This window comes from Onychostruthus taczanowskii, unplaced genomic scaffold, assembly GCF_017590055.1.
Source record: "Onychostruthus taczanowskii isolate IOZ18803 unplaced genomic scaffold, ASM1759005v1 scaffold14, whole genome shotgun sequence".
NCBI classification, from domain to species: domain Eukaryota; kingdom Metazoa; phylum Chordata; class Aves; order Passeriformes; family Passeridae; genus Onychostruthus; species Onychostruthus taczanowskii.
This window is the reverse complement of record NW_024498573.1, coordinates 10,419,257-10,436,786: the sequence shown is the minus strand read 5'-3', so window position 1 is coordinate 10,436,786 and position 17,530 is coordinate 10,419,257. Positions and strand designations below refer to the sequence as shown.

General features: G+C 42.9%; 1 protein-coding gene across 11 annotated transcripts in view; it reads left to right on the top strand.

Moving 5' to 3' along the window:
* The window catches only part of RAPGEF6 (Rap guanine nucleotide exchange factor 6), a 122,622-nt gene extending 106,124 nt beyond the window's left edge, over positions 1-16,498 (top strand). For 4 of the 11 annotated variants that reach the window (XM_041397911.1, XM_041397909.1, XM_041397910.1 and 1 more), the window contains 6 exons: positions 601-735; positions 2,080-2,193; positions 4,242-4,467; positions 6,303-6,814; positions 9,769-10,080; positions 11,860-16,498. In XM_041397911.1, the coding sequence (XP_041253845.1) occupies positions 601-735; positions 2,080-2,193; positions 4,242-4,467; positions 6,303-6,814; positions 9,769-10,080; positions 11,860-11,885 (1,325 nt within the window). In that variant the 3' untranslated portion in view covers positions 11,886-16,498. The remainder of the gene's footprint in view (positions 1-600; positions 736-2,079; positions 2,194-4,241; positions 4,468-6,302; positions 6,815-9,768; positions 10,081-11,859) is intronic. The other 7 variants (XM_041397916.1, XM_041397914.1, XM_041397915.1 and 4 more) reach the window with 3 other exon arrangements.
* The last annotated feature ends 1,032 nt before the right edge of the window (positions 16,499-17,530 follow it).

Genomic DNA, 17,530 nt, shown 5'->3' with positions numbered 1-17,530 from the left:
TTTGTGTGTGGTGGTCCATGCTGATCTAACAGTTATTGGGAACTTGAAATAACTCCTCAGCACCGAGTCCTCTGCAGGATGGTCTAATAGAGAGTAAGAAACACCAAACCATGTCTGTGACACTGGATTTGCTAAACTGGCCAAACTGTGGATAGTGGCCATGAGTGTTGATTTGAGAGCTCCTGCTTGTGAAGATCTTGAGCTGACCTGGTAACTCTGGCACACATGGTTTTTAACACAGTCCCAACAATGCCATGGGCAAGGATTTCCTCCAATTTATACTGCACGCAGATATTTTTTTACATAATCCTTTGCCAAAACCACAGCAAATATATCCATTGCAGTGGTTCCTGTTGGGGTGTGGATGTTTCAACACACTTAGATGAGCAGCCAGCAGTAGCAGTGGCCACAGCTGATCTGATCTAAATTTAAATGGAGGCTGCCTCCACATGCAGAATTCTCGGAGCATCTGCTCCTCTCTTTGCTGAATATTCTGATTGTTCTACGTGGTAGAACTAAAATTACAATTTGTAATTTAAACAGAAATCAGTAATTCAGAAGAGGAATAATATGCAGTAACTGATGCCATTGTTTTCATAGGTACAGGCTCTCCACAGAAGTCATTAAGCTTGTCTGAGGAAGTAAGTAGTAAGAAACAAACAGATGACACTATGTCCATGGCATCTTCTTTGCACTCCAGCCCGCCTGCTTCTCCTCAGGGCTCCCCACGCAAAGGTGAGTGTGTGGCAGCATCAGTCCCAGGAGCTGGAGCCTAAACCAGGGTGGGCAGTGGCAGGAATATTTGTTGGGAATGACATGTAAGAGAAATAGTAATTTTGATTATACATATCAAGAATAGAATCACGTCTTTCTATGAATAGATATGATTTTCCAATGTATTTGTATATTTTGGACCTTTAAGTCACTTAGTATTTGAAAAAAAGGGAATAGTTGTTTTCTGAAAATACTGCCTAAGAGCTTTTGGCAGAGTTCCCAACAGAACTGAAGTGCTGACACCTGCCATCATGCCAGTTGAGATTTAGGGGGCCACTTAAATAAATGGGATTCTCAGACCTGGGGATTTCTTGAAGATGACAGTGTTGGACAGAAACTGCAGCCATTTAGACAACTTCTGGTCTTGCCCAAGTTGGAATACCAGGTGATCAAATAGAGCTGGAGGTGGAATGGTATCATAGTTCTCCAGGACAGCTGGTTTATGTTGCTGCAGAAGTAGTGCATCCATCTAAATCCTTGAGTCGCTCCTCATATTTTTTGTTCTTGTGCACAGGGCTTTGTATTCATCCCTGTCTCTCATGATGCCCTGAGAATCCCTTTATTTTTGATGTCTTCATCTTAAAAGACCTGCATCACTTCATCATTAGTCAACCTTGGATGGAAATTGATTTGAAATCTCTTAGCACCACTCAGTAGCCAGCGCGGGTGGTTGGTGTTGGATGGCGTAAGGCCTCTCTCCTCCCTTCTGTGCTGCTTTGACTCACTGACTGCCCAAAGCCACTTGGCATGGCATGGCACAGTGACCTGCTGCATCTTCTCACCCTTCTCAGTGGGAGATCAGGCTGGTCTGTCCACTTCTGCCTTCACAAGATCGTGTTTCCTTTAGGAGAATGCCACTTATTTTACTTAAACACAGCATATGTATAAAAAGCTTCAATACTTGGGTTGCCAAGTCTTCCTTCACTGAGCATTGCTTATAAGTATGTTATTTTTGTTAACTTTTACCTGGTTCTTTGAAAATAATGTTTTATTTCTTGGGGATTGTTTCATTAATTCAACTTGCTTTCAGCACTGATCTCATTTGATTGAGGTGATCTGTACTTTGTTGTATGTGTTGTGCTAACAGCTTATTGATCTAAAATTAGGTGCTTCACAGACAGCTGAAAGACATAATTTTAGGCATGAACACCATTCCACTTGATCTTAGATTTCATTTTCTTTTGAGCTGTACTCAAGTGATACACAAATAGGATTGAAGAAAAAAGGATTTTCATTTATGTTGTTATTTTTGTTGTTATTTATCTCATCATCTATCAACATCTGTCTGTGTCTACTTCATTGTAGTTGGCAACATCCAAAGGTCGGATAACTGCAGTCAGATGAATCTCTCTGGCTCTTCCTCATCACTGGCCAGTGAAACCAGCAACAAGAACAGTGGACAGCGCAGCTATGGAATAGGTGGGGCTTATTTACAAAAGCAAATTCAGAAGATTTGCCAAGCTGGAGAGAGTTCTGAGAGGAGTGCAAAGGTGGACAGAGAGAAAGAGAGTAGAAAGACAGAGGCTGAGCACGAACCCACAAAAATAAAGGGATCCCTGTTTAGAAGACTTAGGGAAAGAAGCTTCTCCAGGGAAAGAACAGCTGTTACTGCAAAAAGGGGAGCAGAGCCCACTGAAGCCTTAGAAAGCAGTGGAAACCAAAACAGCAAGGACATTGATACTCTGAGTACAGCAAGTATCTGTACCAACAGCAGTGTGTACATATCCTACTGCCTATGCACAAGGCCTAGAAGAAGGAGGAAGACTATATAATGTATTTTTAGAAGGAAGACTGATGTCCATGTTGTGTCTGATATCCTGAGTTTATCTGAGTTATTTCAGCATTATCCATTTACATGTTTAAGATGTTTGATGTGCTTTCCTTCCAGATGTTTGTGTCAGTTCATTGTAGCTAATCACCCTTACAGTGCAGTGAAGACAATAATGTGAAGTTTAGAGAATCAAGGAACAGGTACAGTGTCAGTTCAGTTCCTTAGTGTGTCCCAAATGCCAGTGAAACAGTAAGTTCTGCAGCGTTTGTTAATTAAACAGTTCCTGATACTTGGTCAATGGAATGCTCACTTCCAGCATTGGTGTGTATTCCATTGGTCACATCTTCTGCTGTCCTTTTCAGCCCAGCAAATACTTACATTTAGTCTGTTATACACATGTGCTGTTATTTTATGGCTCAGCTTTCAGATAGTGTTAATTTCTTTAATAAGAGTTCTTCTCTACTGTTCTTCTTTAATGAAGAGAACAAAGAGTTCTTCTTTGTTTTCCAGATAGTTGGAAAACTGTGAGGGCATTTCTTACTGCAATGTAGTTGTGTAAATTTAAAGAGTCCCTAAAAAATGTAAAGAATATGAAATATTAGTTATTGCCAAATGAAAGAAAACTGAAATTTAATCTTAAAAAGGCTGTTCTTAAGTACATTTTAAGGTTCAGTTCTATAGCTTGATAAAATACTGATATTTACTGCTCATATTTGCTCTTAAAATCTTACCAAATAATCAAAGTTAAGCTCTAAAATCTCTGATTATGAGCATTATGCTCAGTGGCTGTATGCCAGTGTCTCCACATGCCATACTGTATCATCTCTGTATTGTTTATGCATTTAAGGGCATCCATTTTTTGTGTTAGATTGTGTGTATCACTGGCTTTTACTTGTCATTTCACTTCTTCACCTAATCAATGTAAATTTGTGGCAGTCCCACTAAAAGGCACAAATGCAGAAATTTAGGAAAAAAAAGAAGCTTATCTGAGGTGTTAGATTAACAGGGGTATATACCTTATTTGTGTCTGAGAAGTTATTTGAGGGTAAGCCAAGCAGAAAAAAAAAAGCATTATACATTTTGCTCTGAATCTGGTGGGTCTTCAGTTGTTCCCCTTCTGTGGGAACAACACTGGAGTCTGGTCCAGCTCCTGCCAAGGCTGTACTTCCTGCCTTTGCTTCCTTCTCTGTTAGTTTTGGAGCAGATAATAAAACTGAAATGGATCATATGGCTAATCCCTGAGCACTCATAGCTGTCTTTCACCTTAGTCAGCATCTCCTCCTCCACTGCCAGAATCTTTTTTTGAGTCTTGCATGGAAGTATGGCAGAGGGATAGTGGGAAGTGTGCTGCATTTTTACTGAAGGAGTCAGCACTTGCAGAATTGGAAAGACGTGATTTGCCTGCCAGTAGTGATGCAGTAGGCTGCTGATTCTGGTTGTGTAGGTTAAAGCTGCTGCTCTGGAAAGTAGTGGATTTGCAGGCAGCTTACTGGTGTTCCTGGGCTTTCATCAGTGCTAGATGCTGCTAAATGCTAAAAGCTTTAGTACCCTAAAATCCACAGTGGACTGATTGTGTGCAAACAAGGTTTGGTTGGTTTTCCCTAAATATCCTCACTGTATTGTGTGTGTCAATTCTTCGTTTTTTTATGTTGATGGAGACATTCTCTTCTCCTCTCCTCTCCTCTCCTCTACTTAGGCTATGCCCTCATACCTTCCACTAAATCCGACAACTTCTCAGACTCCAGTCACAGCGAGATCTCATCGCGCTCCAGCATCGTGAGCAACTGCTCTGTGGACTCCATGTCAGCAGCACTGCAGGACGAGAGGAGTTTGTCCCAGTCCCTCATCGTGGTGGATTCAGGAGGGGCAGAGAGGAAGGAGCATCCTCAGGCACTGACAGATTACGGCCAGCCCTGCCCGGGGTAAGGTGCAGCTGCTCTGCTGGGGTGTTCTGCTGTCAGAAGGGGTAAGGAAGCTTTGGCCAGGACACAGTTGTGCACTCCACTGTGGTTATCCAGCTTCTGCTGGAAGCTGGAGCTCTGGTGCTGCGTGGGAGCCTGTTTCCATAAGAAGCTTACAGAATTACTTGGGGAGACAACAGCTTGTTCCCGTTGGTGGGGTTTAGCTGGATATTTCTTGCAGGAGACTGGAAGCTTGTTGAAAGCCAGGATGATGCTTAGCAAATTAATGCCATGGTGAAAGACAGCAAAAGAACAGCAGGATATGATCAATTCTCTCTGAGTCAGCAGTGCCAGTCACTTAACATGCTCTAATGTGATTTGTAAGGATTTTTCTAATTATCATTTGTTGCTGAGGCAGACTGGCAGCTCTCTGCCAGTGTCTTTCTGGCAGTTTCCACACAAGAAGTCTTGTTACTTCAGTGAAATGAGAATTTGTGCTGAAATGATGCTTTGAACTGGACGTTTTTGGATTTTTTTTGCTAGATGTAGCACCTTGACCCATAGGATGTAATATCTCCTAATGTATCTTGGGACAGCATTGTCTGTCCTCAAGACATATTGAGGACAGACAATCCATGCTATCCGTACCATGGATTCAGCTAAATGAGAGATGCTCCTTACATTTCTCATTTTTCCACTGCATGGAATCATAGAATGCTTTGGATTGTAATGGACCTTGAAGATCATCTTGATCTTACCCCCTTCTCTGGGCAGGGATCAGGGTGCTTCCAGCTCCATCCAACCTGGCCTTGAACACTTCCAGGGATGGAAAGAAACAAGTAATTCAGTTTATTTAATAGGATTAAATTGGGAATTTAAAGGATCTGCTTCATCAAAGAAAATCATTTCCTTTCTAGAATACATAATATACATTGAGTTCATGTTTTGTAGTTGTTCCTTTATTCTTTAGTTTCAGTAAGTTGCAAGGAAAGAAAGTGGATTTTATTGTAGGACTTAACAAAATAGAAAAGGAAGGAAATAAAACCCCTTGCTTGCATATACCTAAGAAACCTTCCTTGATTTCACAACTTGTCAGTAAACTGCTGAGGGAGAGTGTTGAATTTTAATGTTGTGCTGCCCATGCATTTGTTAACACACCCAGAAATAGTTGGGAGACTTGAATAATGTCTGGCAATCCTGTCTTCATGTATTCCAAATTTACACAAACCTAGCTTTATTTTTCCCCCCTTTACTGTGCATTTAGAGCAATTAGAACTTTCAGAAGACATTTATTTAAAAACGAAATTTTGGACTTTGCTTTTCAGAATCTGCCCCTCCAATGTTACTCTGTAAGTAACATTGTTCCCACAAATGTTACTTATGCCCAGGATTTCCAGATGTTCTTGAAATTCAGCCTGTTCCACTCTGTCTGAACAAGTTACTGTTGCTGCCAGTGAAGGGGTTGGATTTTATTCTATCTATTTATTTTTGTTTTAGTTTTTGAATGTAAAGAAAAAGGTGTTAGCAGACTTAATGGAAGAGGTAACTTGCTCCTCTGCTTTCTGTCAGGCACTGTTTCTGTGACTGGTAGAGAAGAGCTTTTGTGGGCCAGACTTAGGAATCTGGGGTGCAGCCTGGAAATTGTATGTTGCAAACTTGTTATTCCTTTGGGAATAACTTCCTTGCTGCTGGGTGCAATAATGATTTGGGAGTAAGAGTGTCTCCTGTCAGTGCTGCCTTGTGCCTTGAGCTTGCTGCCCAGCTGGTACAAACCCGGAGTTGGCTCTGAGTACATTGCTCTTATTGTAAAAGCTTACAAGCGTTTATTTCCCAATTTCTGTTGTTTTCCAATGTAGCTGGTCCATCACTAGGCCTGCTCTGATCAGAGGGATGGCATTCACATCTTCCATGAGCAGCGAGGAGATCTCCCATGAGCACATCATGGTAGAGGCAGCAGACAGCGGCCGGGGCAGCTGGACTTCCTGCTCAAGTAGTTCTCATGACAATTTCCAGAATATCCCAAACCAGAAGAGCTGGGATCTGCTCAGTTCTTACCGTCACACCCAGCTGGACGGACCTATAGCTGAAGTGGAACCCACAAACTGTTACTCTGAGGAGGGTTATTTGTATTCCGAAGCCTTTTCCAAAGCCAACAGGCAGTCGAAAGCCAGCGTGGAGCTCGACCAGTCTCGGCAGAGCTGGGCATCCTCCAGCTCCCTGTCAGACACTTACGAGACAAACTATGGCACAATTAAGCGGAGGGGGCTGGAGAATTCCTCGGCGGAGCAGACGGAGGCTTTGGACTCTAAACCAGGCGCTGACACGACTTACAAAACTGTTACTTCGAGTACAGAAAAAGGCCTGATAGGTAAGCCGAGCCAACAGCTCATGGAAGCTGCTACATCTGCTTTTCATTTTGTGCTAAGTTGTTAAGGAATGATGTCAGCAGGTCTGGGGCTGCCTGGCATGTTGAATTCAGCTTCACACGTGGTTGTAATCAGAGCACTACACAGTGTGTTTTCAAGCTACCTTCTTTTGCATTAGGAATATCAAGATAATAAACAAGCGCACTTCCCCATCACTTCATGGGTCTGCAGAAAAACTCTCTTCAGGAAAATGTCAGGCAGGTCTTTTCTGTAGTATGCTGTTTTGCTTTTTTGAATGATTTTGGAGGTGTACTCATCAACGTAGATGTCCTTCTGACAAGAGTCAGTGATCCCATACTCCTTATAATACAGACTTCCCAGGAGCCCAGAGCAAAGAGCTTGACTGCAGAGTAGTGTGGAGCTCACCTGCCTCTCTGGAGCTGAGGCACCTTTCATCCACAGGGCTTTGGGCTCTGAAAGCTCAAGGGCAAAGCAGATTCTTTTCCTGTCCTTGCTATTTTAAGATGGCATTTATTTGATTATACAGCTGCAGTTTGGCTACTTATGAAAGGAGAAAAAATGTTAGAAGTTCTTTGAAATATGCATAGTTCTATCAAGCAAGATGTTCTTCCTCATCCTCGTGAGTTCAATAGCCAGAATTAAAGGAACTGGGTTAGTAGCAAGATAAAACATGGAATGCAGAGTTTTCTAAGACTGTGAGGCAAGGGTGCAGCTGAAATGTAGTTTAATTACTGAGTGGATTGCTCCAGGGGTTTCTTATCAAAGGTAATTGCCTGAATAAACATTGCACGTAGGGCGGAGGTCTTGGATTGTGTTCCTCCTTGGCTTTGAAGAAGAAATCGTGGTGAAGCCTTGCAGAAAATTTGCTCCCAGCTCATTTCTGTACCTTGAAGAACTACATTCATTGCTGTACAGAAGAAGAGCTCAATGCTCTTCCCTTGCGGCCTTTCAGAGCTGTTCATGAGTGTCTGGGCTGTATGAGGAGATGGCAGGTTCACTGTTCAGTACATGCTGTCTTTGCTGACAGACTTGCCCTTCCTTTTAATTCTCTTCCCATTCTGCACCATGTAGCTGTGAGGAGCACTCACAGAGTGCTGGACATGAGTATGTCTGCTCGGGGAAAGATCTGATAGGGGTGGGTGTAATTACAGGTCTGCAAACACAAATCTATTAGCTGCTCGTCATCACACAGTGTGCCAAAGATATCTTCACTTTATTTCACAGTTTGTAAAATACTGTGAATTGGAACTTAACAAAAGGACACATGATTCTTGCATTACTACAGTAGACTAAAGGTCAGCTCCAGAGAGCCTGAAGCTTTCTCCTTTGAAGGAGAACACACTCACCCTTGTCATTCCTCCTGCAAATCCAACCAAGACTAAAGGTGAGGACCCAGCCCTCCCCATCCCTCCAGGGAAGAGCAGATCCTGTTCACTTCCCCTGCTTTTTCACAGAGACCTCATTCAGTGCTAGTTAAATGAAAATAAACCCTGTAATTAAATAGTGTAAATCTCTGCCTGTATCCACGTGTATCTGCTAAACTCCAGACTGACTGAATTTGATTTTGGTTGTTTTACTGTCAGCCCAGGCGTGAGCCGAGGTCAGCTTGTGTTCCAGCATGAACCAGTTGTCTTCCTTATACCAAAACCTGGAATCTCACAAGACTACAACACAATAAGAAATACTCCTTTATTTTTCATCCCTTCACATTCTTCTAAGAGAAGAAACTATTATATTTGCTGAACTAAATGAAACTAATGAACATGCACTGTTTAAAATGGATCCACAGGAAGAATGCAAATTCACTTAACTAAGAGATTAAAAAAATTACCCTGCCTTTGAAATTCTCCTGTTGCAGCATGTCCATGGAAAAAAGCCCAATTTAACATGCACATAAGCCCCAGACCTGGAGTGGGAGGGAGGGGAGGCAACCTTAAAAGAGTTATATTTTGGGTTGAGAGCCTCTGTGACTTGAACTGCTGCTGAACAGGGCAGGAAGGGAGAAGTTGAATTATGAGGCATGGACATTGCAAATGTATAATATTGACTGTATCCTTTTTCATGACTGCACAAGGTGTAATGCAGCCCTTCCAAAGGCTGTTCCAATAACTGTTCCTGGTTTTTTTCTCACTTGTAAACAGAGAACATAGTTTAAGATAAGGGTAAAAAAGAAAACAAAGCAAAAACCAAGGGAAAAAAGTAGAAAATCAAAAGTGTGGGTGTGATAAGCCATTTTTCACTCAGTGAAAATGTAGAATAATTAGTGCAGGCTCAATACACAGTCTGCCTCATAGGATCAACTTTAAGTGATCCTATTTTTTTTCCTTCCTATGGCATAGCTGGATGTTTTCATGTCTTTATACACATCAGTTGATATGGTGATGTTTTATTGTAATGAATTTGTGTTAAGCAACTGACCTCTTCTGGGTGATGAAATGGGTGTTGGAAGTCAACCAGCAGTTCTTGCTGTCAAACACCAGCATGCTGTGTGAAGTAACTCTGGGCTGGTTGCCTTAATTCCTTCTGTTTCAGTTTGCCAGCCTGTAAGAGTGGCAGCAGACTTGGCTGTGCTGCCTCTCCATCCTGCTGGAGAGCCGCAGAGCATCCCCTGGTGCAGCAGGGCCACAGGAGCAGGGACTGTGATAAAAGATGTTAATTGCAGTCTGAATGCAGACAAGCTTAGAGCCCTCTTTCCACTCAATTGACACCTCACATAAGGAGTTCATGGATTCTCTTGTTACTCTGACTTCTTAAAATAAATAGAAAATAGAAATGAAGGCATAAATACCTGCTGCTGTCGTTATAACCAGTGTTTCTGCATTTGCATTTTGTTATCAGTTTCTGTTTTGCCATTGTAACATTTCATGATTTTTTAACGTTTTGTTTCCTTTCTTTTTCTTCTTTAACATTTCCATTGCTTATTTCTTGTGCCCAGTGTACTGTGTCACCTCACCTAAGAAGGACGATAGGTATAGGGAGCCACCGCCCACCCCTCCGGGATATATGGGGATTTCTTTAGCGGACATTAAAGAAGGATCGCCCCACCACCCACACCTCAAACCTCCAGACTATAGTGTGGCAGTGCAGAGGTCAAAGATGCTGCACAGTGACCTCTCTAGACTTCCACCAGCTGCTCTCGGTAGCGACGCGGTGGCCTGTGTCTCCTCGAGGATGCCTCAGTGGCACGGCCGGCAGCCGTCCAGCCCCAGGCTAGCAGAGCTGCCTGACGCAGATAGTGAAGAGGATGGTAGGTGAACACCTGGCTGGGGAGGGGGCTGTGCAGGGTGCACTTCACAGCAGCGGTCTGGGCTTTCTCTTGGCTCACCCTTGGAGATTAAAAGCGGATTAATCTCTGAATAATACACAGTTGTGTTGGTGTGGCTGTGTGCACATGCGTGGCTGTGTGTGTCATGCATAGCTGTGTGCATGTACATACACGTTTAAAGCAAAGAAGAATGCCTTCCCCTTAGAGAAAGCATGTTGGCACCAAACAAACTAAAAGTATATGTAAATAAATAAATATGCAAAAATGCGCATATAAGATCTCCTAAATTATAGCTGAGACACTTAAGAGCATGTAGATTTTTTTATTGGGGTTTTTTTTAAATTTTATTTTTTTGTTTTGGTTTTTGGTTGTTTTTTTTTTACTTTAAAATTGGTCCCCCCCCAAACAGTGATGGGACACTGACAGGCTACATGTGGAAAAACTCTAGCCTCTTTGGGCTTATTAACTGGTGTCCCACTGGTTTGGCTGGCATTAGGGTGGTGGTCTAAAATCAATGATTTGGATTTGGTGGAGTGAACTTATTTCATTTGTATTCTGGTGTGCTGGCATTGAGCTGCCTTATGCCTCAGCAGATATTTTTGGAGATTGAGTTTCAAAATATTGAACAAAACAATAGTGAACTTCTGTTCTTCTGGAGAGTGCATTTGATGAAACCTGTGTTCTCTGCCTAACTTGGCCTGACAGTGGCTCTTCCAGTTCATTTTTCATGATCTTGTTTGAAGCAACAGCCAGTGCGGCCAAACATTTGTAGGGTGACCAGAATGGGAGAGTATTTTCCAATAAAGACTGCTCTTATATTGTGTCAAAGCTAACTTCAGGTCAGGAGAATTTCTTCTTAATTGTTTTAGCTGCTGATTTGCTTTTAATTTCTGTGCACTGATGTGATCTTCTGTACCTTTTGCTGGTGAACTCTTTTTTTATTAGAAGGTTGTGATCATTTCCTTCCATTCCAGTCTGATTGAAAATGAGCCTGTATTTAGATTAAAACAATTTCTGATGCAAAATGATTATATCTTGGCCCTTTAAAATGTGTAAGCAGTAGTTAACATATGTATTAGTACTGCAGTTCAAACTTACAGTAAACATAAAATTGCCTGGCATTAATTCTGTTGTGCTTTTGATATAAAAATAAGGAAGTCATTGCTTCAAACATTTTTAACCAATTTTTTTCTAAGCTAAATTTAACTGTACACTTTCAGGGGCACCTGTTTTACTATTTTTGAAGTGCTTGGTTAATTTTATTTGGGATAAAATGCTCACTGCATGGAAATTTGCTGGCTTTTTTCCCAAATCCATAGCTTTTGGCATACTGGGAGCTGCATGCTGATAATTTTTGGAGGATTTAGGATTTTCTGTTTTGCAATATGTCTTTATCGTATGACCATCATACCTCAGAGTGCAGAAGCTGTGGCTGCCCCATCCCTGGAAGTGCACAAGTCCAGGCTGGATGGGGCTTACAGCAGCCTGGATGGTGTTCCTGCCTATGGCATGGAGTTGGAATGAGATGCTTTATAAGGTCCCTTCCAACCCACACCATTCTGTGATTGCCTGAGGATCTGGTAAATGGTGACATGGAGTGTGTAGTGATCAATGATAAAGACAGTGAAAACATGCTGCTGCTGCAGGGCTGAAGCTGTCATAAACTCACTGTTATCACCTCACTGGGTGTTGGTCTGTGCCCTGTGTGCCCGAGGTGGGGACTGGTGGAATAACTGCTTATTTCTTTATCTTGTTTTGCAGAAGATGAACAAGTATCAGCAGTTTAACCCTTGGGCTATTTATATGAACCACTCACAACACAAAGGATGAGGGAGAAGGTCTCATGGTTCTGTTAGGACTGCTGACAACTTGCTGCTACTGACCTCAGACCTTGCCTGTGTCCCAGATGAGATGGAACGGGTTGGATCACCTCTTCACACCTTCCTTCACTCTGCCACCACCACCCAAGAAGCTATTTCTGCCTATGAAATAGAAAATCCTCTTCAAGGAATGTGCTGACTGCCTGGGTACCAGCGTGGGTACCCAGAGATGGACCGAGCTTCGTGCATTGGGGAGGACCAGTTGTCACCACCACTTGAAACTTGGGAGCATTTTTCTGTATGATACCATGTAATCCTTTGGTAGTTTCCATTGTTATTTTCTACATGACCGTTAGAAGTCTGAGAGTGTTATTTTATGAACTTCAAAAAAAAAAACAAACTTATATCAAAATGTCAGCAAAAGCAAAGGATGTTGCTGGAATATCTGAAAATAATTTATTAATTTAATATTTTTTAATGGGAGTTTCCTTTACATGTGTTGGGAGTGCTCTGGTTGGCTAATATAAATGTTTAGTCAATGTGACAGTAAATTAGCTACACATCAACTGTTGTGCTCTCAAAATAAACACAGAAAAGTAGAAACGGGTGCAGAAATTTATAGATTTTAGAGTGGGTTTAGATTTAATATGAATAGAGTCCAATGCCCTGCAGAGCAGTGTCTGTCAAGGCAGCACTCCTGCTGCTCCCCTCCCACATGGACACAGCAGAAACCTGTCCAAGGATTTTAGAAATTGTTTTAGCTGCCAGCCAACTAAGGCAACAGTTGGTGCTCTCCTCCCCTGTTAAGGAATGTTTGAAATGTGGAAGCTGTAGCTTAAGGGGAGAGCATTTGGGGAGATCTGAAGCTTTCCCAAAAGTTCTAACCAGGTTTTGCCTTGCAGAGTTCAACATGCAAAGCATGTTCTAAAACTCACAACTCCAGCTGTGTGTTGTGGTTTTTAAGATCGTCTCACATGTCCTGGCCTTTTCCCAGAGTTGCACAGGGTTTAGGTGCAAAGGTTATCTTTGAAAAAAATAATAAAAGAATTAGATATTACCTACATTTCACAATAAAATTTGTGAAACTGAATAATAAATGACACCGTGCTTATAGAAGAGCATAATGCATTTTTGATGGGTTAAAAAACCCTGTTGTGTTTATCTGGAAAATACAGATAATCTCAAACTATTTTTTAAAAAATTCTAATTAAAAATCCTGCTGTTGTTGATGTCAATGAGAGTTTTGACTTACAGCCAGCCAGTATTAACCCATGATCCTCTACTTCGATTATGGTCAAAATAATTGCTTCTTTGATTTTACTTTTAGCCAGCCAGAGTGCAGAGGGGTAGAACTGGAAATGCTTGCAGGTTCTTTTCCTTTCTCCTTTTTCCCTTCCTTCTTCCCTTCTTTCCTTCCTTCCTTCCTTCCTTCCATACATGACACCCCATTCTAGTGTTAAAATCAAACATGAATGTGTGAATATGTATTTAAACATTTAATTGTAAATCTTTGTTGTGATGTTTACAGCCTAAGCTAGAAAGATGATGTTTGTCATTTTTACAGTGCCTCAAAACTGATTTCTATATCCATAGTTGTGGAGAGCTTTAAGAGGTTTTTTTTTTTTTTTTACCTATATGTGTGCAGGGGTGCAAGGTGAATGCAACATTTTTGGAAAATGCCACAAGTACCAAAAACAACCCAAAGCCTTTGATGTGCTTTCTCCATAGTAGCTAGGGGCTGATGCAGCCAGGTGGATGAGAATGACCCAGCCTGTGTCTGCCTTCAGAGCAGTTCCAGGCTCAGCATTGCCTGGAATGTACCTGTCACCATTGGAATTGGGAAGGTGTAAATGAACAGTGATGTTGAGGAAGAGGATGCCTAATCTATAACTCACTGGTTGGCTGTATGAATTTTTGGCACAAGTATCAGAGAAGCAAATGGTTGAAAAAAATGCATTAAAATCCACTTGAGGTATGGCATAATACATGCATTTTGCTTTCTCAAGGCCTTAATGCTTATCATGAACCTGCACAGGCCTTAATGACTAAAGATTAATGTGTCAAAGCAATGCAGGGCAGAGTGAGTGTTTTCAGCACATGCAATATTGGTAATAGAACTCTGGAACTGATATTCCTGTGGGATGTAAATCCAGGTCCTGCCATCCCATTGTCAGCTATAGTTGCTTGTTAACTTCTAAATGGAAACAGCAGGCTTTGTGTTCCATCAGAAATCATCTGTGTTGTGCCAGGTGAATGAAGCCATACGGTTCCTTGGCCCTGGGGGGGGGAGCTGCAGCTTATTCCAGCCTGTTGAACAAAATAGAGGGAATGGGGGTTACTAAAGTGGCTTCCTTTTACCCCAAAACCCAATAGTGCTGCCTTCGAGGATGCAGGGAATCCCCTGTGGGGAGCAGGTCGGGGTGTCCTGGCAGTCAGCAAGAGCAGCTGAATTAATCACCCATCCAAACATGGTGTTTGGTGGTGTTTGCACATCAGCAGCATCCGTCTGTTCCACAGGGCTTGGCAGACACTGAAAATGGAATGAGTGAAAGTCTCACTAATATTATTTTCCTAATAGCCAACACAGCTGGTGTACATAAATCATGCATAAATGATGGACAGATGAGCTACTCCTGCTACTCCTGCCTCGCACAGTGTGGCTTCTCTGCTGCTCCTTGCTGGGGTTTTTGTTTGTTTGTTTGTTTTAAACTCAACCGATCACATTGATTGGGGCCAATAGCCAAATGTGGAGTGTCTGGTGTGGGTTTGAAGAGACATTATCCCTTTTTTTGGTCATTCAGACAGAAGCAATATGGTGGTTAGTACCTGTTGTACACTGCTTTGTTGAAGTGATGTCTTCTGGACCACAGATCCCTGACTCAGTACCTCTGCTAGATTCCTCTAGCTCGGGCTCTGATGCTGATAAGCAGTTAAGATGCCTGACGTCATGTTCTTCCACTGCCATACCTGGGTTTGCTCACTTCCTGCTCGTTGTTTGCTTCTGACTTGTTGGTGAAAGATGCATTTCAGATTTCTGTGATTTAAGCACACAGTGTTTTGTTACAATTCTCAAACTTTCAAATAATTCCTAAGAAAGCAGTGTAGTTTGGTAAAATTGAATTGGTCTCTCCAGTTGCAGAAAGGAGAGAATGAGATCACTGAACCTCTGAGCATCAGGTTCGTCTCCCAAGTACACAGAAGAATGGAAATACAATGGCTGTGGATGTTTGCAGTTCATGTTTTTGCAATGTGGACAGATTTTGAGAGTTTGCCAACAATGGGCAGTGTGGGGCTTTCCTGGCTCCTTCCTTTTGCCTTTACTCAGATAAGTTTGTAGGTGTGCCCTCGCCTTGAGTCCTGTGTGTGATTTTTGGGCACCATGATATGAAAAAGACATGAAGCTATTGGAGAGCATCTAAAGGAGGCCACAAGGGTGGGGAAGGGTCTGGAAGGGTGGTGCCTTATGAGTGGCTGAGGGCACTTGGTCTGCTCAGCCTGGAGAAAAGGAGACTGAGGGGAGCGAGACCTCACTGCAGTCTACACCATCCTCCTGAGGGGCAGCACTGATCTCTCCACTCCCATGACCAGTGACAGGTCAGAGGGAATGGCCTGCAGCTGTGTCAGGGGAGGTTAGGTTGGGTATTAGGAAAAGGATTTTCACCCAGAACAGCTCCCCGGGGAAGTGGTGACAGCACCAGCCTGGCAGAGCTCAAGAAGTGTTTGGACAAGGCTCTCAGCCACAGGGTGGGTTTGTTTGGGATGGTGCTGAGCAGGGCCAGGAGCAGGACTTGATGATCCTGATGGGTCCCTTCCAGCTCAGCAGATCCAGTGATGCTTCACTGCAAGGGAGTCAGAGCCCATTGCTTGGGATGGCGTGTGCTGGGGGCTGTCTGCACCTGCCAGAGGCAGAGAGTGTCCCAGGGGCTGAGCATACAGTGATGCCACTTGCTGAGGGGCTGTGAACACCCTGTCAGGGGTGTTCAAGAACATTTCCTCACATCCTGAGTAATTTTACTGCAGGCAACAGTGGAAATACAACCCTGTCATTTAAGTTTTTTTTAAAACATCAGAATTTTTGAAGGATAAACTTACCACTGCCTTTGCAAAAAGAAAAGAAAAAAGGGATACTCTCTCTTTAGAAAAGCTTTACACATTATATTTTAGAATGCTTGTATAGAGGGTAATCTATCTTGAATTCCCAACCCAGCTTTTGCTTCTGTTGTGCTTTTTATTGTTTTATCTTAATTTCTGATATACCTGGAATGCAGTTTAGCTTGGTATTAATTAAATTCTAAATATGTGAGCATATTGGCAAAACTGCACAGATGTAATGATATTCCAATAGCAATTGTACTGCACAAGTCAGTGATTGTAAAGTATTCTGTAACAAGCAATGTTTGTCTCCTATTTTTTGATACCTCTTACACTTATGTCTTTTAGAAAGACAGTGCCTCTGTATGCTTTTTGTATTTTTACTGAGTGATTGTAAATATTTGTTATATTTTTGGTTAAGAGAATGTTTAAAAGTACTGTTTATTATCCAATCTATTAATATGTTGGAATCAATAAACAATCAACATGTATTAATTGTTTTCAGCAGCTCTTTTCTGGCTGGCAGTGGAGGATGGAGCTGAGGTGGTACAGAGCTGGGGAGAGCCTGGTGGGAGTGATGCTCATCCTGGGATCAGAGGAGCCACCACTGTGTGATTTTGTTGTGTCTTTCACAGTGAGGACAGTGAGGACAATACAGACCTGTGATGTTCAGAGGGCTGGAGCAGCTTTTCTGTGAAAATGGGCTCAGTGGAGTTAGTCAGACTGAAGAAGAGAGGGAACTGTGGAGACCTTAGAGCCCCTTTCAGTGTCTAAAAGGGCTCCAAGAGAGCTGGAGAGGGACTCTGGACAAGGGGGAATGGATTGGAGAGCAAGGAGGGCAGGATTGGTTTCAATTTTAGGAAGTAATTTTTGCTTGTGAGGGTGGTGGGGCCCTGGCACAGGGTGCCTGGAGCAGCTGTGGCTGCCCCATCCCTGGAAGTGTTCAAGGCAAGACTGGACAGGGCTTGGAGCAGTGGAAGGTGTCCCTGCCCATGGCAGCAGTGGGGGGGCTGGACTAGATGACCTTGAAAGGTCCTTTCCCACCCAAACCATTCTGTAGTTCCAGGATCTTTTCCTGTTCCCCAGGTCCTGTGGCTGCTGCCCCGGGATCAGCTCAGAGAGCCCAGGGAGGGCCTGCGGCCTTGGCAGGCGCGTGGAGCCTCCTGGAGCGACGCCCGGGCAGCACAACAGATGGAGCTGTGTGCTGGCACCGAGCGTGGAACCTCTCCCCTGAAAATACCGAAATACTACTTCTCCCTGCCCTTATTTTTGCAGAGGGCCTGTGGCCCCCAGGCACCCCAGTGTGATGCTGAGGGTGGGATGGGCAAGGGGAGCAGGAGCTGTGGCAGGGCCACTCCTGACTGCATTTTGCCTCCATTGGTGTACTGATAATGGAAAAGCTAAGCTATGAGGGAACTTTATGGGGGAGGACATTTTTTTTTTCAGGGACAGGACATTTGTGTAGTAGGTCCTTTGCTTTCTGCAGCTTCTTGTCCTTTGCTAACCACTGCATGTGGCAT